Here is a 15,883-nt window from a genome sequence, read left to right as displayed (position 1 = left end):
ATACTTGTTCACCTCAGTTTCGAACCCCGCTTATAAATGGTAGTTTTCTTAATTTATTTAGGTAATTTAATTGTATATTATTTGTATTTTATTTGTTCGAAATAAACAAGCATCGAGTTCATGTCAAATAATCTTGTCAATTATATTATATTTTTATAATATAGAACAATAACATTCTTGTATTTAAAAAAAAACGAGAGTACAAAATATAAAGTAGAATAACATACGGGAAATTTGAATTTGAACAATTACTATCCCATGAGTATCTCCTCTTTATAATAAAAATATTCTGCAATAAATACACAGGGAGTCACTGAGTAAACCATGGAGACTAAAAAAGAATGGACAAGTATTCTTAATCTGCGTAGATCCACGTGCATTGCTCCATTTCAGCCCCACCTCAAGAAAGAAAACCCTCATTTGGCTAAACCTTTTCTCTAATCCATTTTAACCTGTGGAAGGACCAAATTTACCGCTAAACAGTCGGTAGCTGTTGGCTGCATCATTGGGTTGGTGCCTTCCTCTTTTCTTGTATTATACGTATAGAATTTTTGGCTCTCTCTCTACTACACCTAATTTTTCTTGGCCCATTTGTTTCTTTTAAAAAGAACATAAACAAAGGATTCTCAGAAAATTTAAAGGCGAGTTGTTGTCAATTAAGGGTTGGTGGTTGTGTGTCTATCTGCATTGAAAAGAACTGTTTTTGTGTGGAGGGAAGGAAGTTGCTGCTGCTGAGTTTCTTTGACAAGAAAATTTTGTTGTAGCTGTGAATTGTTGAGGTGTTTTTTTTTTGTGTTGTTTTCTTGAGAAGTGTGATGCCTAAAAGCCTTGCATTTTTGTTGGATTCGTCTTTCTCCTTTGTTCTGCAGTGAGTTGAAAGAGAAACAAAAAAGAAACGGAAAGAGAAAAGGGTCAATTAATTGAGTGGAAATAATGCTAGCTCTTGGGAGTACTTGCAGCAGCGTCCGTACGAGCAACAATTGCAATGCTTTAGTCAAAGAACTTCAGGTCTCTTCTCTTTTCTTTTCTTTACAAAGTCTGTATCTTTGACACAATGATTTCTCTCTCTCTTCTGAAAATTTACAATATTTATGCGCATTAGTTTTCTCGAGCATTCTTCAGGGTTTGGTGTCAGTTTCTTTGGAATGTTGGAACTTGGTTACTTCGGCTTTCTAATTGAAGCGGGTTCTAGCGAAAAATCGAAGTAAAAATCGATTTTTAAAATTTTAATTAGGTGGATAAGGCTCGGGTTTTCTAAAAAAAATTCGTTTCTCGTGATTTTAAGAATTTGCTGTTTGGCAAGTGTGTGTGTGTTTTTTTTAAAAAAAGTTTCCATTTAACTTAACTTCAATGGAGCCTAATTGAGAACGAGCCTTTGAATTTTCTCTGACTTTCAGTTAAGTGTAAGTAACGCTGCCTATAATTAACCTTGTAGTGGTTGAAGTTCAAGTGGGATTCTGGCAAAAGATGAAAAAAAAAATTGTTTATTTATGTTTGTTCTAATTACATATAGGAAGTGTGATTCTTTAAGAAAATGGGTGTTAGCCAGTATATGTTGGAGCCAACATCGATATGAGAAAAACTGTAAATTGTAGTACTGCTTTAACATTTTGGTCTCACGTTGAGTGGTATTTTCTGAGATTACTCAACCAATGAGCAGCAAATATGGGCTGAAATTGGTGAAACTGAAGCTGATAAAGATCGCATGTTGTTGGAGCTTGAGCGGGAATGCTTGGAAATCTACCGAAGAAAGGTTGAGGACGCTGCAAATGAGAAGGCCTGCCTTCATCAAAGTATCGCTGCTAAAGAAGCGGAGGTTGCCATGCTAATGGCGGCCCTTGGAGAAATTTATATGAACTCGCAGGTAATGAAGTGTCATTAGAACTATAACAATCCTCCTTTTCCTTTTCCAATTGGATATTTTTAAAATTAATTAAATCTTCAACTTTGTGTTTTTCCCCTGCTTGTATGTTATCATAATCAGAACAAGTTAATTAAGAATTAAGAAATTATGCGAGAGAGGTTTGATCTAGTGGTAAAAACTTAGAACTCTCAGTCACACGACCCCAATGTTCATTTGAGCCTTAAAATTGTTCCATGATTGGTTCATGCTTCTCTAATATGTCAGGTTTGATATTCACCACGATGTATGAAAAGTATTTTTGTTGCGATTTTGAAGAAAGGTTTCTCACATCTATTGAATGTGTCGTGAGGCGTGAAAAATGAAAGCTTCAATAAGCATATAACAAAAGCAAAATGACAGGAAATTAAGTGATGTTAAATGATTATGTTTCTGGAAATTTAGAATAATTCAGCTGAGAAAATTGACCCCCTAAAAAGCATAAAATTCTCGTTAAAAATGATGTACAAAGAGAATATCAGTGTTTATTGAGTCACACTATTCACCGGTAGCTGGTTATTTGTCATAGCAATTTTAATTTTGTTGGACAAGTTTAGAGAATGTCCTGTGAAACATAGTATATTGTTTTTGTGTATCAATCAAAAAATACAGGAAACATTAAAAAAACTTATCTGCATCTGTGTCTGGTTTATCAATCTTTCGGTATTTTTCATATATCTGATGGAGATCAAAGTAATTTTTAATGTTTGCTGGGTAATGTTTGTACATGTTTTTGGATGCACGTAATGTACCATTGTATCTAAGTTTCATCTGTTTGTGCTAACTTCTTTTCTGAAAAGATATGCTGGGAAAGGTCGGCAGAGAGTATAGAATGTGGTGTCATCATTAATCACGACTGTTAAGTTCAATGATCTTTTCTCTAGGGGTTACCTCATATTGTTCATTAACTTACTAATTGTGAATGCTACAGGTCCAGTCAGAGAAAAAATCAAAATCGTTGAAATTACGACTGGCTTCTGTCACACCAATTGTAGAGGACCTGAAGCTTAAGAAAGATGAAAGAACAAAACAATTTGCAGATATTAAGGCACAAATCGAGAAGATCACGAATGAGATTTCAGGATATGGTCATCTTGTCTGTGCTTCAACTTCATTGGATCTGGAAGAACAAGATTTGTCACTGAGAAAGTTCACGGAATACCAATCACGTCTCCGTGTTCTACAGAAAGATAAGGTATGAAATTTGTCTCAGGAACTTGTAGTCAGTTCGAAATGGTACATATTTACTGTTCCTCCATATTCTCCGTGCTCTTGATTGATGACATTAGTGCCAATCCAGAATTTGCTTAGGTCCATTTTGTACGATTATCCTTTTCATTACCATTCTATACTTGATTCAGTGATATCAACTTGAATCTTCTTGGAGAAAGAATGAGCTGGCAAAGTAAGAATCAGTTCCTCTTCCTAAGATACATGCCACTGGACATCCATTCAACAGCAAACTGATGTCTCTTTTGCCCTGAAAAATTAAGCATTACCACATGCTAGTGTCTTGCATCCACTATGACAACACCTTTCTTACAGTTGTAGAACCATTCAACTTGGCTACATCGGGGTCTACAAACTATGCCAAACTGGCACGTGGGGTGGACTCCTTTTATTATATAGTCTAGGTTCAAATATATAGCCTTGTACTTTCTCAATTTTAACTATGACTCTAAACTTTTTGATTCTTCTTCATGTTATCGTTTTCCTCTTGTGAGGCTTTTCATGTCATTCTTGGTTGTTGGTGTCATGAACAGATTCTCCCTTGACTCCCTGCACTGAGGAATGTGTGATGGACCGGCTCCTACTTGAGCAACAACTTCAATGAATGATGTTATTATATAAGTAAAAGATCGATTGGCATATATTCTTTTTTGTTCTGATAGCTTGAATTTGCCTATTTGAATTACTTATGATGGAATATTGTGCTACCATGAGAGAGATTTTAAAATGCTTGGTATCGGTTGCTAGAGTTTGGTACAGGCTAATATTAATTGTATTAGGGTTCTAGAACTCACTTTTTACATTTTGAAAATGATTTGCAGTCTGAACGCCTTCAAAAAGTCATGGATTATGTGAATGAGGTCCATACTTTGAGCAGTGTACTAGGTTTGGATTTCGGCAAAACAGTGAGCGATATTCATCCTAGTTTGCCTGAATCTAGCCTGGAACAGGCCACAAATATCAGTGACAGCACATTAGAGGGTCTTGATCAGGCTATCTTGAGGTTGAAAACAGAGAGAAAATTTCGATATCAGAAGGTATCATTTACCTCTAATAAATAGCTGTAAATTCCCATTTTCCCTTTCATTGAAACCTATGGTCTGCTGCAGCTGAAAGATGTTGCTGGATCTCTCTTCGAACTCTGGAAATTAATGGACACAAAACATGAAGAGAAGGTCCACTTCTTGAAGATTACTTCGATTCTCAATCTGTCAGAATCTGAAATTGTGCAAGCTGGTGCTCTTACAGTGGAGATAGCTGAACAGGTATTTAAACAAGATCATTCCCCACGGTTTGCAGCCTTCCCTTTTTAAGTGAATCTAGATCGGGAAATGTAATGTTATCATGGGCAGGCATTGGCAGAGGTTGAGAGACTCAATAAGCTGAAAGCTAGCAGGCTGAAGGAACTTGTCCTGAAGAAGAGGTTGGAACTTGAAGATATTTGCCGTAAAGTTCATATTCAACCTGATGCAAGTACCGCTGCTGATAAAACTAATGCTTTGATAGACTCGGGTAGATAACACCATCATCAAGAAGTACTCCCTATATTGGATTGTTTGCGAGGTACTGATTGGAATCCATATTTGTTGCAGGTTTGGTGGATCCAAGTGAAATATTAACTAACATCGAAACCCAAATTTGTAAAGCCAAAGACGAAGCTTTATCTCGCATGGAAATAATGGAAAAAATTGAAAGATGGCTTTCTGCTTGTGATGAAGAAAATTGGCTTGAAGATTATATTCGAGTAAGCTAAAAATGATGGTTTTAATCTAGAAAGTGTGGTTTGATGTGAATAGGATGTGAAGGAAATGTTTTTCCTATGCCTTATGTGCATATTTGTAATTATAGGTCTGATATATCAGGATGAGAATCGTTACAGTGCTGGGAGAGGTGCACACATAAATCTAAAACGTGCGGAGCGAGCAAGAACTATGATAAGTAAAATACCAGGTACTTCATTAGAGACTATAAGGAAATTTTGTGTTTCTTGATAAAGCTGGTTACGTATCTGGAGGTAACATGCTATGATTTTCAGCTATGGTTGAAAACCTGGTTAGACATACGCTGGCCTGGGAGGATGAGAAGCATAAACAGTTTCTCTATGATGGGGTTTGTTTTCCAAAAGTTTTCATTAGCAATTTCAAGTTTTTATCCTTCTATATGATTTGAGTTATTGGCTCTTTTGTTTTTCGTGTCATTTGCCTTCAGGTTCGTTTGGTATCAATACTGGAGGATTACAAACTGACTAGAATACAGAAGGAAGAGGAGAAAAAGCGTGCCAGGGTAAACTAATTTAAATGATCTGACTAAATTTTTTTTATGGCATGTTTGGTAGTATAGAATGAGGTGGGAATGTCCTCGTTTCTATTATTTAGTTTGATATAACTTGTGGAATGATAACACCCATTGCAATGAGAATTGTTATTCCCATGAACACAGGAATAGACATTATCATTTTGTTGGGTGGGTTTACCTATTCTCATTCTCCCAAGTTTATTTACACACACACACACACACACATACATATTTCATTTTTTAAAATATTTTGATAAAAATATTTACAATAATAATAAATAAGATCAATAGAAAATTATATTTTAATTATAAATAAATATTGAAAATAGTAATGAATTAATATTAATAAAAAAAATATTTATCTTACAAATAAAATAATAATAATAATAATAACAACATTTAATAATAATATATAAATAAATAAAATAATAATAATTACCATTTGATAATAATAATGGTAACAACAAAGATAATAATAAAATGATAAGATTAAGATTATGATGATAGTAATGGGAAATAAATACGGAATTATTATTATCTAAATATGATTTAGTTATTATAAATAATTATATTATTTTCATTTCTATTTTTTCTGACCTTAGTGTTTATATAGTAAGATTTCCTTGATACAACAGACAAATACACAATGGCGCAGAATATGTGACCATGCCAATTGTATGTACAGTTGGTAAAAATTACCATGATTATCTTGTGCCTCTGAGATATGAAATTTTCTGTTCAGGATCATAAAAAACTGCAAAATATTCTGCTTACGGAGAAAGAAGCGATGTATGGTTCTAAGCCAAGTCCTAGAAGAAGCAACAGCTTTAGGACTACAAATGGGTACCAAGCATATGGAAATGGATCTTTGACCCCTTCACCCCGTCGGAACTCTGTTGGCTGTGCAACTCCGGATGTCCATACTCCACGTTCTCATTCTGGCCGTCAAAAAGGTTATTTCAAGGAAATGAAAAGACTTTCAACTGCTCCTCTAAACTTTGTGGCAATTCCTAAAGAAGATACAATGTCATTTTCATCTGTTTACGGTTCAGAGCCAGAGTCCCCCCAAAGCTAAAAGTAGAATTGAAGTGGTACATTTTTTCCTTGTTATATTTTATTTGCCTCTACTCCACTATTGATGTTTCTGCTAAAAAATGAGATTTAATTTGATGTCTTGAGAGATTGTATAGTCTATCCAGCTACTGTTGAACATTATCCTTTCAAATAAATAAAGAAACTGTTTTGAACCAGCCATGGATTTGTTGAAAAGAAAAAAAGAATTGTTTCAATTTTGCGCACACTTCTGATACTCTGGTTTCTGAAGTTTCCGCAAATACGATTCAAGGGTCCCAGTTTCTCTCAACTATCTCTGTTTTACATAAATAGTTTTATGCTGCAAGTTGTTTTGCTATCCACTTTTGATTTATTTCAGATTCTAACACGCACTTTTGCAGATGCTATGTTGACAGGACCAGCTAAAGGTGGTGAATATAGGTGGATTTATGCTGTACCAGCTTCTTCCAAACATGTTTTAGCAGTAGGCAGTGGCAACTGACATTTAGACATCCAGCTACTCAACGATGGATTGAGGTACCCATAACCCGATGTTGGAAGCCCTACGTCCTTGTATTTCGTTCATCTTGGTAGAGATAGACAAATGCAAATACTGTTTTCAAGTGGAGTTCTTACCGTTTGACTCTATCTATTGCTTTCTAGTTTACGTTTGTTTTGTATATATTGCTACCATGACGATTATATTAGTTGACATGATTTGTTGTGTAAGGTTTAGAGCTCTTATGCATGATTGAATGTATTGTGGTTTGTGAGAATCCACTAACTAGTTGAAAGTTCCCTGCCTTTTATATTTTAAAATTCGAGATCCGATTCAACAGTTCGAATGAGAGCATCTTAATTTCGCTTGCCAATATGTTTGCAACCTTAATAGCACTATAACTAAGTGCCGATCCTGACAAACAGTTTGTTAACAATGAATTTTCCATTTCTTGGTTAATCTGTTATGATTCCATTGTGCGGAAATACGTCGGATTTTGCAGTCTGATACATTAAGAAATAAGAAGCTTACACGCAACATACACTGTTTGCAAAAAAAAAAGAAAAAGAAAAAGAAAAAAGAGTAGACTTGGAAAATTGCGGTAACATTGCCTTTGATGTGCCAGCAAGGTGATTGCTCTTTCAAGATCAAACTTCGATTACTAGCTAGTGCTAATGCATTTGATACATTTTATTACACTGTGGTGGAAGAGGGCGCTTCAATAAAGGATTAATCTTGAAATGGTCTTGATCATGATGAAGGCTGTGATGCCTCTTGCGCCTTGTTCCGAAACAAACTCGTTCCTCCTGCAATTTAACATTAGAGATGCAACTTACTGAAAATTGGATGCTAGCTAGATGGAGTTATCAAAGCTGCGATAAAATTTCACATGGATTTTTGTTTTGCTCGTAAAAGAGTTTTGCAACCTTTTTAGGATGCTTGTGTTTAGAACAAGGGCCATAACTATTCTCATGTGATCTATATAGCTAGTTCATGTAAATAAGAAAGAGGCGCCCACTTTTATGAAAGAAGAGTGAGGCAATGGGCAGTTCACCGGTCTGTCCTGGTGCGGATCAGGTTCAATTGGATGCTCAATAGGCCATAACCCGAAGTAGCTCTTTTCTTTGTTTATTCCAAAGTCTTTACCAGAATCTGCGGTATCCTCCACCATTGCATCCATGTTTTTTTTGTCCCCCTACGTACATATTCAGCCACAAAATCGTCAAGAGACTGGACATGTATACATATATATTTGCCATTTCAAAATCATGTATATGGTAGAAGGCAAAGAGAATATTACACAATCTTCTTTGCTTGGAAAACCCACGTATGAAAGTGACATCAGGTTACACCAAACTCTCTGTATCCTCTGCAAAACAAATAAGGTTAAAGAGAATGAAATGAACTGAAATGCATACACGTAGCAGATATTAAGAATGGAAACAAAGCTAGAAGGGCCTGTCATATATCGTGAGTAGGAAAGGTAGATTTGGCATGATGGGTTTTCTCCAAACAGTGAAAAGAGATGAAAGATTCTCACCACTTGGCTCCATATAGCAACACTTTTCCTTTAGATAAATGAAACCGAAGTTTGGATTTTCATTCTTTAATCATTAATGGGTCCATGTTTATGAAATAGCGTAGCTTTTACTTTCACCCGCCGAGTTTGAAAATAGAGACAAATGTCCCACTTTTCGCTTTGCTTTCTTGATTTTTGCAGAAGCTGCAGTGAGAGATGGACATGGCATCAAAGAAAAGCGTGGAAAACTGGGGAAAGCCAGACGGCGGCTTTTCTACGTTTTACTATTTAGGATCATTTTCGCTAGCTGCTAACCACAATCCATCTTTAAAAAAAAACAGAACTGTAAAAGAGAGGAATATAGTCACTGGTTTTTGTTTTTTAGAATTAAGACATTATCATTAAACAGCAAATTTCGATGTACATAATTCGTAATAAACAAAGGAATCACATGGAAAAAGACCAAATATCTTCGAGTCTGCAAGTTACGTCAAACTAGTTTATGCACCACTCGGTTTGCGTTCATTGGACATTGATGTATTGTAATTGCATGTAGGCAAGAGCAGAGACTTCAGGGATGTGCTCCGCTGTCGGTAGATCAACTTGTGAGTTAAATTCTTAAAAGTTCGTTAGCCTATCTATAGAAAAGGGTCGGCCGGTTTTCCCGAAATATGCCAAAATCAACAGGCTTTCCCTTTTACATGCAATGAGGTGACAAAATTTAAAGTGTGTGCATAAATGAAAATTTTCACTAGATTAAAGTTGATTGCTTCTTGCAGAAGTACCATGAACTGTACAAGAATCGCGTAGGTGAATGGAATTTATCCATTCAACTGTCAAATATCAGTGACCGATAATCACTAGCTAACTAGAAGTAGTCATTTAGACTTGAGATTTACGCATCAGAAAAAATAAAAATAAAATAAACCTTGAAAGTTGACAGTAAAATGATAAATTAAAGATTCGGAAAGTTTGACTTCGTATTATTTTATTGATATCAGTGACCGACAATCACTAGCTAATTAGATTTTTAAGAACTCGAAAATCCAGATCTCTCCATTCTCTCTCTTGTTATAATGGAAAATGTATCACACGGGCTATGCTTTAAGCAGTTGCTTTGGACATTCTTGCAATCAAGGCAAATCAACATATCGTGAGAAGAAACTTTAAGTTTCCACTTCTGCAGTTGCAGGAATTAAGACATTGCACGAGCAAGGTACTGGAAACATCCTTAGAGGGAAGCTTCAGTTCATCATTATTGACTTGTTGATTAATACAAAACTATTTTGCATATACTCGTTCAAACTTTAAAAAGAGAATGCATTCAAAGTCATAGTAAGCAGCTGTCACGAAATATTAGCATGAAAAAGACACTGTATTATCAAAATCTGTCCATTAACCAGAATAGAAGAAATATTTCAGAATCCTATCCTCGACGGCCAGAAAATGTTGCTAGCCAATGAAACAAATTAAACGAGAACTCATTAACAGCTTTACCAGGCCCAAATGTCTAAATTTTAAGCATAAAGCAAGTATGCGAATATTCAAGAACTCGAAAAACGGAGCAAACCCTGCCACCGGCCACTGAATATATACAGTGAAAACATAACTGATGCCGTGTCAACCCAGTCGTGGCTAACAGAAAATAAGTCTCTATCTGATTGTTACGAACTTGTTGGTACCGTGTTTTGCCCAGTAAGTCCTCAGGTCAATCGAGTTAGCGAAATCATAGCCTTCGGATGCAAGTTTTTCCAAGACTTTTTTGAAAGCACCCTGGCTCATCTTTCGTCCAGCGATTCTCGCCCCTCGCCTTTTGGTGCTCATAGGCAAGGGATACATAGATATAGTCATTGTGCAACAAGCTGACTGCCAACCCCCAAACCCCCACCGATAGCATTGCTGGGGAGTACCCGTACACGAGCAAACAGGAATTGGTATGCCAGAAATGTCAAAATCAACTCCATTTATCACAACGTCCATGTTCTTCTTCAAAGTTTTTGCACGATGAACAGAGGATTTACCATGTTCCTTTGGCACAGGACCTTTTTTGGGCTTCTTTGATTTCAAAGTTTTTGGGGCCGCAGCTGCTCTCTTTTTTGCAGGAACATTTCCCTTCTTGACACTTGGCTCTTCCATGTTCGACTCAGTATCTTTTGTTGGATCAGATTGGTGGGATGGTGGCATGGCATGATAAGTCCCAGAAGTTCCAGCAAGAACCGGGTTAAAAGTGTTTGTTGGGAACATATGCAAGAACTTCTCGCGATGGTTTATCCAACTATCTCGAACATAGTCCATGTGCGTGGCAGGAAGTTCTGCAGAAACACGATCGCGGGGATGGTAGGTGCCATTAGGTGAAACCATTAAAGGGTTATCATGTCCTGACAGGAAAGGTTTCGTATGTCGATCCACCATAGAAGACATGAGCTGGAGACCAAGATGCCCTTTAAAGGAAGGTTCATAATAACCCCAATTTCTCAAGCTGTCTTCATCCATTACTACAGAATCAAATCAAATAACACCTCATGCATTAAGTCCCCACATAAAGCCATCCAACATCGTATTCTTGGCACAAAAGATCACGATATGATAACCAGAAAACTCAAAGAAATCCATGAAGCACCCACATTCAGCTAATGAATCAATATAAGTCCTTATGTAGCTGAAGACAGCAAATTGCTCAAACGATGAATTGAAAAACTGCATAACTAACTACGGCATTTAGCCGGTTATTATCTTAGAAATGATTCAGGATTTTTAATCTACATTTTCCAAGAATAGTTTATACTCGAGTCTGACGGGAACCATGACGACGAAAACCATAACATCACATTGAGATGCTCAGTGTTGAGCAATTAACATTAAAATCAGTGTACATAAATTCAACTCTGAAAGATTCCAGTTCTAAAGCAAAAAATCAATTGTTAAATAAAATTCATGCACAATTCAAGTGAATGCAACACCGATCGAAAGTCACGATCACCCACCTACAAAACCCACAATTTCACAATTCAAAACACCAACAAGATCCGGACAATTTCGAAATCACAGCAAATAGACGACAAAGTTTCCAACTAAAACCCAAACGAGAGACACCAAAATCAAAGAAAAATCAAACAAATCTTGAAATAGAAAATCTCATAAACAATCTATTCAAAATCCACCAACATTAAAAAATACAACGATTCTCAACAAAAGCCACAATCTTTGGACATCTTGAGCCGATTCCGAAAATTAAGACCAAAGAGATCTGAAAGAAACAAAATCAGAATACAAATTGCATGCCAAAACATAAATCCCAAAAAAAAAAAAAAATCAGCTTTCCAGATGGATGACTCGAGATAATATAGCAGAGCACGTATGACAAATTTTCCAACCCAATCCAATATAAAAAGAGAGAGAGAGAGGAGAGAGACTCACTTGTTCAGGTAAAACGCTCCCTTTATTTTTTCCTTAAGGTGGAGAGAGGAGAGAGATTTCAAAGAGAGAAACGAAGAGGTGAGAGATGATGGAGAGACATGGGTGGGTAGGGGTAGGACCCTGACCCGAAGAGACAGACCAATCTTTTTTTAAAAAATTTCTTTTTGATTAAATAATTTTAAAATAATAGGAAAAATTGTCAGACATCATGAGCTGTAAGATCATCAATATGAGTTGGTCGAATCCAAATAAAAGGATGAGCATATGATCACATAATCAACCATATTTACCAATAAAACCAATGAAAAATGAAGGAATAAAACAAACCATTTTTATTTATGTAATTTATGTTTTCTAAATAGTACAAACTTTTAGGAATACTCACCCAAATATGTAGCAATCTTTGCATATAAATATGCAACAAAAAAGATGAATATGGTTAAGGTAAGGAGGGGAAGTGCAATATGTCTTGCTCACATATGTTGCATAGAAATATGTTTGGAATTTCTTGATAGTTTGGGATTTGAACACAACGAGTGTGTTGCCAAACTTGACATATATCACAGGATACCATTCTTTCACCATCGTCGTCTTTAGTTCCACAAGGACAATCCACCACTAAATCTCTCTTCATCCATCCTTGGTAGATCCCATCATAATTAGTCACTCCTGGGATGCCCTCGAATGCTATCTTACTACCAGCTGTGACTTTCTTGAACACCAGATCCGATCCTTTTGGACTGATGTTTATCATTGATTGCGTGACAAAGTATCGTAATCCCAGATAAATTTCTCGGAATGTCTTCTCGACTTGAAACTTTAGATCGTCGAAAGTGGCATCGTGATTCAACTCGAAGCATTCATATGGTGTTATCGGCGCCTTTTCTATGTCTGACAAAGTCTTGTATTTGTGCTTATTATGGTCATGAGCTAAGATCATCACCGTGCAATAGACCTTCTGTTTTGTGGTTTCATCTTCTGATGATGTGTAGCCGCGATAATCCTTAAGAAAGTATTTTGTGTCTAGTATGATTCTCGATGCCAATGGAATAGTAGCTAATGTCCCATTGGTTGTGATTATTGACTCGTCTTCTTTAAGGATGTTTTTGTACATGTAGAAGATGTCCCTCATGATTTGGGCCCAACTAATCTTATTTTGAGGCTTCGATTTTGCGTCAATGAATGGGGAACCATCTTGTTTAGGAAACGCTCGGGAGACATCTTCCAGACAGTACTCTAAAACCTTGGTAACTGGATTCAGGCAACGCCGTACAAAATACTTCCCCACGATGTGGTTTCCTAAAGACTTGAGAACGAAATCCAGCAACCCCGTGTCACCGATATAGGTGCGCGCCACGTCTCGTAAATGTTGCCTAGAAACCCACCTAAATTCAGCCCTTTTCAAGGCTTCGACCACCACATGAATGGCCATTTCCACCCGTTTAGGTGACCACCGACACGATGAATCCGACATTATTCCGGGATAGTTAGAATCCTTGCTGCTTTCTCTGGGAAGTCTAGACTTTATCTCGATCATGAAATTGAATAGATCGCCTAGTGTGGCAAGGGAATGTCCCGATAAAACCTGATATCGTGCCAAGATAATTTTGGTCTCGTTTTTACAAGATTCGACGCCGAGAATCTGAGCAAGTAGGCTGAGGGGAATGCTTCGGATTTCTTTTAGAGCATTTTGATACATTTCTTGAGTAACTCCAAAGGTCCCACGCCCATATTTGTAGCCCCAACGGCCAAACCATGTCTTACTATAGGCCACTGTGTGAAGCAGTCTTAGATCCATGCCTTTCTTCTGCGCCGCATCTTTTAAACTCACTTTCCTACAACGTTAAACAAAATCTTTAAAAGATTAGTGTATCTTGGTAATATATAGGCGTGTCTGGTTAAAAACGAATCAAATGTAAATAATCAAACTAAAAATGGAAGTACGTAAAATGCATGTAAGATTGTAAACCGCATATAGCTACAGAAAATATTGCGTGTTTGCCTACTATTAATCATATAGCAAAACAAGTTTCGTCGAATCCTACGAACCTTGCACGTAGATTACAGGACAGACGATCCCAGAGTTCCATGATTTGGTGACCGGGTACATCCGACCCGGTTTCTAACCCTTTAATGGACAGAAGATGCCCAAACCCGTTGGAATGGAACACGCCGTGCATGCAATGGCTCTCCCCTTGTAATTCAATTACATTTGTATCCTTCGATGGCAGCACAAAATGATACTTCTTATTGCAAATCATATGATGTCCCCAGCCTGATCTAAATTCAAAAAATTATTGTTATTCACTAAATATTAATTCAATAACGAGTACAAAATAATTATAATAAATAAATAAAAAGAAATTGAAGATTAAACCAGAAACGCACCTAACAATTAAGACGTCATAAATGCTAAACTTCTATTTTGTAACATATAGCTCTTGAGTCCTGCCTAAAACTTGATATACTTTTCTTAATGAAAATATGGGGAAAAAAGATAGAGAGAGACTCTGTGCATGTGAGTCTACTCGCTGTTGTCATCCATGTAAATCTTGATTAATTTAGTCCATCTTGTACACATTCCGACCTCGTAAAAATTGAGTTGTGAAGATGAATCGAATGAAGTATGATTGATCTAAAAAAATCCTAATATTGCATGATTTTGCATATATTCGAAGCACTTATTTCTGAAAATAGAAGCATAATGCACCATGATTAACATACACAAATGAATCAAACTTACGATGGATTGGTTCCATGTGGAATGAATAGTTATTGAAGGAAAACATGTAAATCTTTTTTATAACTTCTAGAATTAATTAAAACTTCATCCCTAATTTCTGGATCCAGTCCCACTATAAAACGTTTGCAATGCTACTCTACCTATATAGTGACAGTGCTTGCAATGAAGCTCGATTGATAACTCAACAGGCTCTTCAACAACAAACAGAAACAGATGTAACAAGGGATGCCGGCGAACTTCGAGTTGAAATGACCAGCTCGCCCTCCCTCCACACACACCACTCTCAAATTGCCCAAATTTCAAAAGGGCTCTCACATTTTCATGAAATGAACCATTAAATTCGGCCGGATACCCTCTTTCACCGAACATCTTGAACTTGAAAACCCTTTCCTCTCTCTTCCTTCTCTTGAATCCACTTAAGTCTAATTGAGACATTTTTTTAATCAAACATAAGATGCAACACAAAAGATTTAAAGAGTCCTGATCATATCTTATATATATGTCTGTGTGTTGCTTGGTCACACATATGGTGCAAGGAATTATACAAACAAATAACGATAGAATCGGGTTATCAAATGTGTCACTTTCCATGCATGAGCTGTAGAAAAAAGTGGCGAGTGGGAAATATTTTAGGGTTACGTGTGTTAATTAATAGTGCAATGCATCTGATCATGGGGGTATTTGTGATTTAAATTCATCATATCCCGCACTTTTTGAGAGACCTTTTTGTTAAGAGGGTTTATAGTAATGTAATGTTTCTTGGCCAACTACCGAAGTTTTAGACTGTATATTAATTCGAATTCTATTATCTAGGTTTCGGCACATTGTGTGTATATATATTACAACATCGTGAAACTCAATTCAAACAACTCTCGCATCCGACACCTATACATGTCGGCATTTTGTCTGTCTCGCGTTTTGAGAGGCTGTTCTAGCAGTTAGCACTTTTCCGTATTAATTAGTAATTTGATGTTTGGCAATCAATCATTCACGCCATAAGCGGCAGACCTACCTAAACACGATGATGTATAATGGGTTTTATTAGCAAATATTCCATATTTATTGTTGCTTAAAAAATGGTTTTTAGCATTTTAAATAGCTCTGATAATTCTCGATGGTTTCCAGCTTTTTTTACGGGAAATTGGCCTCAGTCCACAGCCGTCGATTTTTTTTGTGTTCAGTCCCTGGGTACTTTTTTAGTACCACATTTCCACATGAAGTGTACTA

The 15,883-nt window shown here is 36.5% G+C and overlaps 3 protein-coding genes and 1 long non-coding RNA gene across 8 annotated transcripts; 1 reads left to right on the top strand and 3 right to left on the bottom strand.

The window, feature by feature from the left end:
* Positions 1 to 327: 327 nt before the first annotated feature.
* Positions 328 to 7,254, top strand: LOC142552743 (65-kDa microtubule-associated protein 6). Of its 5 annotated transcripts, none has more exons than XM_075662521.1 (13): positions 328 to 509; positions 870 to 1,008; positions 1,661 to 1,864; positions 2,832 to 3,095; positions 3,952 to 4,167; positions 4,240 to 4,395; positions 4,483 to 4,642; positions 4,723 to 4,874; positions 4,993 to 5,080; positions 5,166 to 5,239; positions 5,339 to 5,413; positions 6,168 to 6,516; positions 6,880 to 7,254. In XM_075662521.1, the coding sequence occupies exons 2-12, from the start codon at positions 934 to 936 to the stop codon at positions 6,498 to 6,500; spliced, it is 1,797 nt and encodes a 598-aa protein (XP_075518636.1). In that variant the 5' UTR covers positions 328 to 509; positions 870 to 933; the 3' UTR covers positions 6,501 to 6,516; positions 6,880 to 7,254. The 5 variants fall into 5 exon arrangements, with proteins under 5 accessions (XP_075518636.1, XP_075518640.1, XP_075518638.1 ...); XM_075662525.1 differs by having other exon boundaries at positions 330 to 509; positions 881 to 1,008; XM_075662523.1 differs by lacking the exon at positions 328 to 509 and adding an exon at positions 534 to 641.
* On the bottom strand, positions 6,914 to 8,830 carry LOC142552744 (uncharacterized). The gene is made up of 3 exons (XR_012821867.1): positions 8,278 to 8,830; positions 7,996 to 8,172; positions 6,914 to 7,783 (listed from the first exon to the last, which is right to left on the bottom strand). It is a non-coding gene; the product is annotated as an uncharacterized LOC142552744 (long non-coding RNA).
* Positions 8,831 to 9,852: 1,022 nt separating this feature from the next.
* Positions 9,853 to 12,040, bottom strand: LOC142552742 (protein BASIC PENTACYSTEINE2-like). The gene is made up of 2 exons (XM_075662520.1): positions 11,914 to 12,040; positions 9,853 to 10,991 (listed from the first exon to the last, which is right to left on the bottom strand). Exon 2 carries the CDS (start codon positions 10,987 to 10,989, stop codon positions 10,150 to 10,152), a length of 840 nt encoding a protein of 279 aa, XP_075518635.1. The 5' UTR covers positions 10,990 to 10,991; positions 11,914 to 12,040; the 3' UTR covers positions 9,853 to 10,149.
* A 276-nt stretch (positions 12,041 to 12,316) lies between these two features.
* On the bottom strand, positions 12,317 to 15,091 carry LOC142554410 (PHD finger protein MALE STERILITY 1-like). The gene is made up of 3 exons (XM_075665082.1): positions 14,797 to 15,091; positions 13,963 to 14,188; positions 12,317 to 13,748 (listed from the first exon to the last, which is right to left on the bottom strand). The coding sequence occupies exons 1-3, from the start codon at positions 15,089 to 15,091 to the stop codon at positions 12,353 to 12,355; spliced, it is 1,917 nt and encodes a 638-aa protein (XP_075521197.1). The 3' UTR covers positions 12,317 to 12,352.
* Between the last annotated feature and the right edge of the window lie 792 nt (positions 15,092 to 15,883).

Source organism: Primulina tabacum, chromosome 8 (genome assembly GCF_025594145.1).
Source record: "Primulina tabacum isolate GXHZ01 chromosome 8, ASM2559414v2, whole genome shotgun sequence".
NCBI classification, from domain to species: domain Eukaryota; kingdom Viridiplantae; phylum Streptophyta; class Magnoliopsida; order Lamiales; family Gesneriaceae; genus Primulina; species Primulina tabacum.
The sequence above is the reverse complement of the archived record's forward strand: the minus strand, read 5'-3'. Positions and strand labels throughout refer to the sequence as shown.

Coding starts and splice junctions, on each gene's coding strand:
- LOC142552743 (XM_075662521.1), top strand. CDS start 934: ATGCTAGCTCTTGGGAGTACTTGCAGCAGCGTCCGTACGAGCAACAAT. Junction 4,396..4,482: donor CAGTGGAGATAGCTGAACAG/GTATTTAAACAA, acceptor TATCATGGGCAG/GCATTGGCAGAGGTTGAGAG. Junction 5,240..5,338: donor AACAGTTTCTCTATGATGGG/GTTTGTTTTCCA, acceptor ATTTGCCTTCAG/GTTCGTTTGGTATCAATACT.
- LOC142554410 (XM_075665082.1), bottom strand. CDS start 15,091: ATGTCTCAATTAGACTTAAGTGGATTCAAGAGAAGGAAGAGAGAGGAA. Junction 14,189..14,796: donor CAAGCACTGTCACTATATAG/GTAGAGTAGCAT, acceptor AATTTAGATCAG/GCTGGGGACATCATATGATT. Junction 13,749..13,962: donor TCCTGTAATCTACGTGCAAG/GTTCGTAGGATT, acceptor TTAACGTTGTAG/GAAAGTGAGTTTAAAAGATG.
- LOC142552742 (XM_075662520.1), bottom strand. CDS start 10,989: ATGGATGAAGACAGCTTGAGAAATTGGGGTTATTATGAACCTTCCTTT.